General features: G+C 43.9%; 1 protein-coding gene across 1 annotated transcript; it reads left to right on the top strand.

Moving 5' to 3' along the window:
- The first annotated feature begins 858 nt into the window (after positions 1 to 858).
- Positions 859 to 1867, top strand: LOC102406259 (olfactory receptor 10H2-like). Its single transcript, XM_006057845.3, has one exon. The coding sequence runs from the start codon at positions 859 to 861 to the stop codon at positions 1846 to 1848; it is 990 nt and encodes a 329-aa protein (XP_006057907.3). The 3' UTR covers positions 1849 to 1867.
- Positions 1868 to 6874: the final 5007 nt, after the last annotated feature.

Here is a 6874-nt window from a genome sequence, read left to right as displayed (position 1 = left end):
AAGTATTTTATTTTGCATCAACCTTGCTTGTGGCAGAGAGAGAGAGAGAACCAGAGGGAGAGAGAGAACCAGAGGGAGTGAGAGAAGTACAGCTGATGGAGCAGGTGCCTGGTTAACCTTATAAGCATAAGGTTATTGACAGGAGAGCAGCATAGAAGTTGAAGAGAGGCAGGGAGCTTCAGAGAATAGCACTGCGAAGTGACCAGAGAAAGAGAGCCCAGGGGGGATCAGAGAACAGGACTCTATTGTGATGTCAGTCAGGACCACGTCCTGTGGGGGACTCATGCAAGTTAGACCACACAGCAGTAGTAGCTAAGAGCTTTAAGGCCCATTACCTCATTTAAGCACCAAAGACGCTCTATGGAAAAAGGAATATTACTCCTTTTCCAGGTGAGCTGGTAAGTAGGGTTGGTGAGAGATAAACTGAGCTTAAGTCCTTTCTATGTGGTAGGGGACAGTTGGCTTCTAGCTGAAAGTTGAAATTAGGGGGTAGCCTGACCTTCAAATTTAGGAAGGAGTTGGTGTCATGAAGATGGGGATAAGCACAGAGCAACCAGCATGCTCAAAGACAGAAAAGCATGGTGGGGGTGGTCCTGCATGGAGTTAATTATAGCAATAATAGTAGTCTTATTGTTATTATCAGTATTTTTTAAATTAAGTTCTTGCTATGTGGCAGTATGTGTGTTAGGGCACTTAAGATACACGATCATTATTATGAACACCATTTTGCAGATGGATTAAACATGGCTTGGAGAGATTAAGGAGCCTCTCCAGGAAGTCTTCCCAGGTAGGGCTCATTAGAGCCTCTAAATTCCTTCCCACTGGGTCTTCACTTTCTCCTCAAGCAGGTATGCTGCCATGTTGGGGCTAAACTACACCTCCGTGTCTGAATTCATTCTCATCGGCTTCTCCACCTTCCCTCAGCATCTCCTGCTCGTCTTCTTCCTTCTGTTCCTGCTGATGTACCTGTTCACGCTGCTGGGGAACCTGCTCATCATGGCCACCGTCTGGAGCGAGCGCAGCCTCCACACCCCCATGTACGTCTTGCTGTGCGCCCTCTCCATCTCCGAGATTCTCTACACCTTTGCCATCATCCCGCGCATGCTGGCCGACCTGCTCTCCACCGACCACTCCATCTCCTTTGTGGCCTGTGCCAGCCAGATGTTCTTCTCCTTCACGTTTGGCTTCACCCACTCCTTCCTGCTCACCGTCATGGGCTACGACCGCTACGTGGCCATCTGCCACCCCCTGCGCTACAACGTGCTCATGAGCCCCCGAGGCTGCGCCTGCCTGGTGGCCTGGTCCTGGGCTGGAGGCTTAGTCTTGGGATTGCTGGTGACATCTGCCGTTTTCCACCTCCCCTTCTGTGGTCTCAATGAGGTTCACCATTTTTTCTGCCATGTGCCTCCGCTAATGAAGTTAGCCTGTGGAAATAATGTACTGGGAGTGGCCCTGGGCGTGGGCCTAGTCTGTAGCATGGTCTTGTTGGGTTGCTTTCTCCTCATCCTGCTCTCTTACGCCTTCATCGTGGCCACCATCTTGAGGATCCCTTCCGTCGAGGGCCGGCACAAAGCCTTCTCCACGTGTGCGTCTCATCTGACTGTGGTCGTTGTGCACTATAGCTTCGCCTCTGTCATCTATGTCAAGCTCACAGGTCTCCACTCTCAGCAAGGCAACATCTTGATAGCCATCACCTACACGGTCCTCACACCTTTCCTGAGCCCCATCATATTCAGCCTCAGGAATAAGGAGCTGAAGAACGCTATGAAGAAGACTTTCCTCAGCAAACTATCTTTCCAGCGTCTGAGTGGCCTGTGTGGAGGTGGTCAGAATATGGTAGAAAGATGAGCATACCCTCATCTGTAAATGGGATTAATAATGACTACCCTGCATGGCTGTTGTAAAGATTGGTGTGTGTGTGTGTGTGTGTGTGTGTGTGTAAGTGACAGTACCTATCACCTACTGAGTAGGTGCTCAATAAATATTAACTTTTTCCTCCCCCTGCCTTGGTCTGTGTGTCTGATAATTTTGTATTTTAATCAAGCAGCGTTGTTGAGATATAATTCACATATTGAAAGTACACCATTCAATTGGTCTTTAGTATATTTATAGAGTAATACAGTTGTCACTGAGAAGAAACCCATGTCCCTTCCTTTATTATCAATCACTTCCTACTTCTTCCCAATGCCCTTACCTCCCAGACTCAGAAAATGGCTTAGCTGATTTATCTGTTTGCCTATTCTGGATATTTCCTATAAATGGAATCATACACAATGTGGTCTCTTTGAGTAGATCCTTTAATTTAGCACATAGTTCAAGGTTCTTCTATGTTGTAGAATGTACCAGAACTTCATTACTCTTCATTGCCAAATAGTAAGTATGGGTAAGTATGGATGGTCTTCCCAGGCAGTGTTGGTGGTAAAGAATACGCCTGCCAATGCAGGAGACATGGGTTTGATCCCTGGGTCAGGAAGATCCCCTGGAGGAATGCATGGCTACCCTCTCCAGTATTCTTTCCTGGAGAAACCCATGGACAGAGGAGCCTGGTGGGCTACAGTCCAAAGGATTGCAAAGAAGTTCCACAAATCAAACCTCAATCAAAATATATAACTCTAGGAAATCCATTGATTTCTAGGTAATCCCTAGAAATCCATTGGTTAGGACTCAGCATTTTCACTACCAGGGCTTGGGTTCAGCCCCTGGTCGGGGAACTATGGGGTGGATAGTGATAAGAGATAGAGTAGGATAAGTAAATAGTAGCTTGAAAGTCCCACTAGGGGATTGAATACAGAGAGGGAACTTTAAGGGAGTTTGCTGCTGCTACTGCTGCTAAGTCGCTTCAGTCGTGTCCGACTCTTTGCGACCCCATGGACTGCAGCCTACCAGGCTCCTCCATCCATGGGATTTTCCAGGCAAGATTACTGGAGTGGGGTGGAGTTTAGGAGATTGTAAATTAATGACCACTCAATAAAAGAATCCAGTAACCAAGCCACAGTCCACACATGTAGTTAAAGCACAAGACAATAGATATACTGTCTATATCTTGTTACATAAAGTCAAGGAGTTAATGGACCTTCAAGAGTAGCATTTTTGAATGTAGCCAAGACAAGAATATAGGTGAAAGGGGCAAGAAATTAGGCAAAAGGGGGCATCATAGCATATGTTACCACACTTCTGCTAATATATATATGATTTAAATAGTGCCATGACAGTCCTGGTTAGACCATATATATGGTCAAAGGAAGAATTAAGGATTTAACCCTTGACGTCTATCCCAAAATGAGAAAGAAGGTGGTCTCCCCCTCCTTTCTTTTCCTTTGATTATAAAAACGTAGTCCTCATTGTTCTCAGCGCTGCACTCCCTTGCCTGACTGCTTGTATCTCTTGCAAGCGTCCTATGCTAATATACTCGTTCTTTGTCCATTGCCTTGTCTCCCTCTGAATTCTTTCTGTGATGAGACAAAAGAACCTGAGCTTCAGTAGGTCCTGACACCAGGTGAGCAGTTTCAATGAAAAGGTAGTGGGTTCAAGTCTGCTCCTCAGCTCCAGCTTGTGGGATCAAGCTCCTATCTGAGGTGTGGCTGGGTTTGAGTCTCAGCCCATGGGTTCAAGCTCCAATATGAGTTTTGGCTGAGTGTGAGTCCCATCTGGGAAGGAGTGCAGTTTCAGAAGTACACCCTAAAAGGAATTTTAATGAACCTAGATTTTTGAATCATCCCATACATAGAATATATACTAAAACCATTAACAGATTTTTATCCTTGTGACTAGCAGTAAATTTTACCAAGATGTATGCTTAGTATGGACTATGCTCCACATAGTCCCTGGCAAAAATCATATATATATACATATATATGTATATGTACACACACACACACACATACTGGCTCCTTCTGCTATATCTTCAGAGCAGTCCCCTCAGAGTTACTGAAAGGCTGTCTTCTGGGCTAAAATCCTCAGTAAGATCTTGAATAAAACTAAACTTACAACTCTAATGTGTGTTTTTCTTTAACACTTTTGGAGACCGTGAAGGGACCCAGAACAGACTTCTCTCCTTTGCCTGAACCCTATGAGTATCCAGAGCCTTGGTACCAGCAAGGGCTTCTTGTGTCTGTCCATCTTCTTGGCAAGTCCAGACTGGAGGGTTTCTTCTGGGCCTCAAATCTCTTGTCTTGAATGATTATCCTGAGATTTATTCAGTGGTTATAAAGTCCTCACTGCAAGAAATAGATTTCCTTGAACTTAAACTCAAGAAGAGGTATCTGGATTCCCCAGTTGAAAGACACTGGGAAGGTTCTGGCTGAGTGATTAGGTAAGGGCTGACATGGCATCTTTCCTTGAATTGGTTACATTAACACTTTGTCAGAATAAAAGTGAAGATGTCATATGAGAGCCTTCAGATCTAAAGATAAGGGACATAGCTTCGACCAGCTGGTTGTGGCTTTCCCAACTAACTGAAAAAAGGAGAAAAGGAAAGACACATGCATTTGAATGCAGAGTTCCAAAGAATAGCAAGGAGAGAAAAGAAACCCTTCCTCAGTGATCAATGCAAAGAAATACAGGAAAACAATAGAATGGGAGAGACTAGAGATCACTTCAGGAAAACTAGAGATACCAAGGGAACATTTCTTGTGAAGATGGGCTCGATAAAGGACAGAAATGATATGGATTTAACAGAAGCAGGAAATATTATGAAAAGGTGGCAAGAATATACAGAAGAACTATCCAAAAAAGATCTTCATGACCCAGATAACCACGATGGTATGATCACTCACCTAGAGCCAGACATCCTGGAATGCGGAGTCAAGTGTGCTTTAGGAAGAATCACTATGAACAAAGCTAGTGAATGTGATGAAATTCCAGTTGAGCTATTTCAAATCCTAAAAGATGATGCTGTGAAAGTGCTGCGCTCAATATGTCAGCAAATTTGGAAAACTCAGCAGTGGCCACAGGACTGGAAAAGGTCAGGTTTCATTCCAGTTTCAAAGAAGGGTAATGCCAAAGAAGCTTCAAACTTTGCACAATTGCACTTATCTCACACACTAGCAAAGTTATGCTCAAAATTCTCCAAGCCAGGCTTCAACAGTACATGAACCATGAACATCCAGATGTTCAAGCTGGTTTTAGAAAAGGCAGAGGAACCTGAGATCAAATTGCCAATATCTGTTGGATCATCGAAAAAGGAAGAGAGTTCCAGAAAACATTTATTTCTGCTTTATTGACAATGTCAAAGCCTTTGACTGTGTGGATCACAACAAACTGTAAAAAATTCTGAAAGAGATGGGAATACCAGACCACCTGACCTGTCTCCTGAGAAACCTGTATGCAGGTCAAGAAGCAACAGTTAGAACCGGACATGGAACAACAGACTGATTCCATATTGGGAAAGGAGAACGTCAAGGCTGTATATTGTCATCCTGCCTATTTAACCTATATGCACATGTGAAATGATGGGCTGGATGAAGCACAAGCTGGAATCAAGATTGCTGGGAGAAATATCAATAACCTCAGATATGCAGATGACACCACCCTCATGGCAGAAAGCAAAGAACTAAAGAGCCTCTAGATGAAAGTGAAAGAGGAGAGTGAAAAAATTGGATTAAAACTCAACATTAAAAAAACTAAGATTATGGCATCCAGTCCCATCACTTCATGGCAAATAGATGGGTAAAAAATGGAAACAGTGACAGATTTTATTTTTTTGTGCTCGAAAATCTCTGCAGGTGGTGGTGAATGCAGCTGTGAAATTAAAAGATGCTTGCTCCTTGGAGGAAAAGCTATGAGAATCCTAGACAGCATATTAAAAAGTAGAGACATTACTTGGCCGACAAAGGTTCTTATGGTCAAAGTTATGGTTTTTCCAGTAGTCATGTATGGATGTGAGAGTTGGATTACAAAGAAAGCTGAGTGCCAAAGAGTTGACGTTTTTGAACTGTGGTGTTGGAGAAGACTCTTGAGAGTCCCTTGGACTGCAAGGAGATCCAACCAGTCAAAGGATCTAAAGGAAATTAACCCTGAATATTCATTGGAAGGACTGATGCTGAAGCTGAAACTCTGATACTTTGGCCACCTGATGTGAAGAACTGACTCATTGGAAAAGACCCTGATGCTGCGAAAGATTGAAGGCAGGAGGAGAAGGGGATGATGGAGGATGAGATGATTGGATGGCATCACCGACTCGATGGACATAAGTTTGAGCAAGCTCTGGGAGTTGGTGATGGACAGGGAAGTCTGGTGTGCTGCAGTCCATGGGGTCGGAAAGAGTCAGACACAACTGAGTGACTGAATTGAAATGAACTAACTGAGAAATTTATGAGAGTGTTGGAGGCAAGTCATTATTTGTGCAGTAGTCTCATAGGGTAACCCATTCATTAATTTAAAATATTGCTTGCCTGGGGATGCACAGATAAAGATAGGCCAACCAGTGCCTTGAACACTGTCACAGTTTTAGAGTGCTGGAGGGAGAAGCTGAGACACATAAAGGAGCTGAAATGATTTTAGAGTGACACTTAGAGGAGTTAGGTTCACAAACAACACACCAGCCTACCACACAGTTTTTTATTTATTTATTTATTTATTTTAATTGGAGGCTAATTACTGTACAATATTGTAGTGGTTTTGCCATACATTGGCATGAATCAGCCATGGGTGTACATGTGTTCCCCATCCTGAACCCCCTCCCATCTCCCTCCCCATCCCATCCCTCAGGGTCATCCCAGTGCACCAGTCCTGAGCACCCTGCCTCATGCTTTGAACCTGGACTGGTGATCTATTTCACATATGGTAATATACATGTTTCAATGCTATTCTCTCAAATCATCCCACCCTTGCCTTCTCCCACAGAGTCCAAAAGTCTGTTCTTTACATCTGTGTC

Source organism: Bubalus bubalis, chromosome 9, assembly GCF_019923935.1.
Source record: "Bubalus bubalis isolate 160015118507 breed Murrah chromosome 9, NDDB_SH_1, whole genome shotgun sequence".
Lineage (NCBI taxonomy): Eukaryota > Metazoa > Chordata > Mammalia > Artiodactyla > Bovidae > Bubalus > Bubalus bubalis.
The sequence above is the reverse complement of the archived record's forward strand: the minus strand, read 5'-3'. Positions and strand labels throughout refer to the sequence as shown.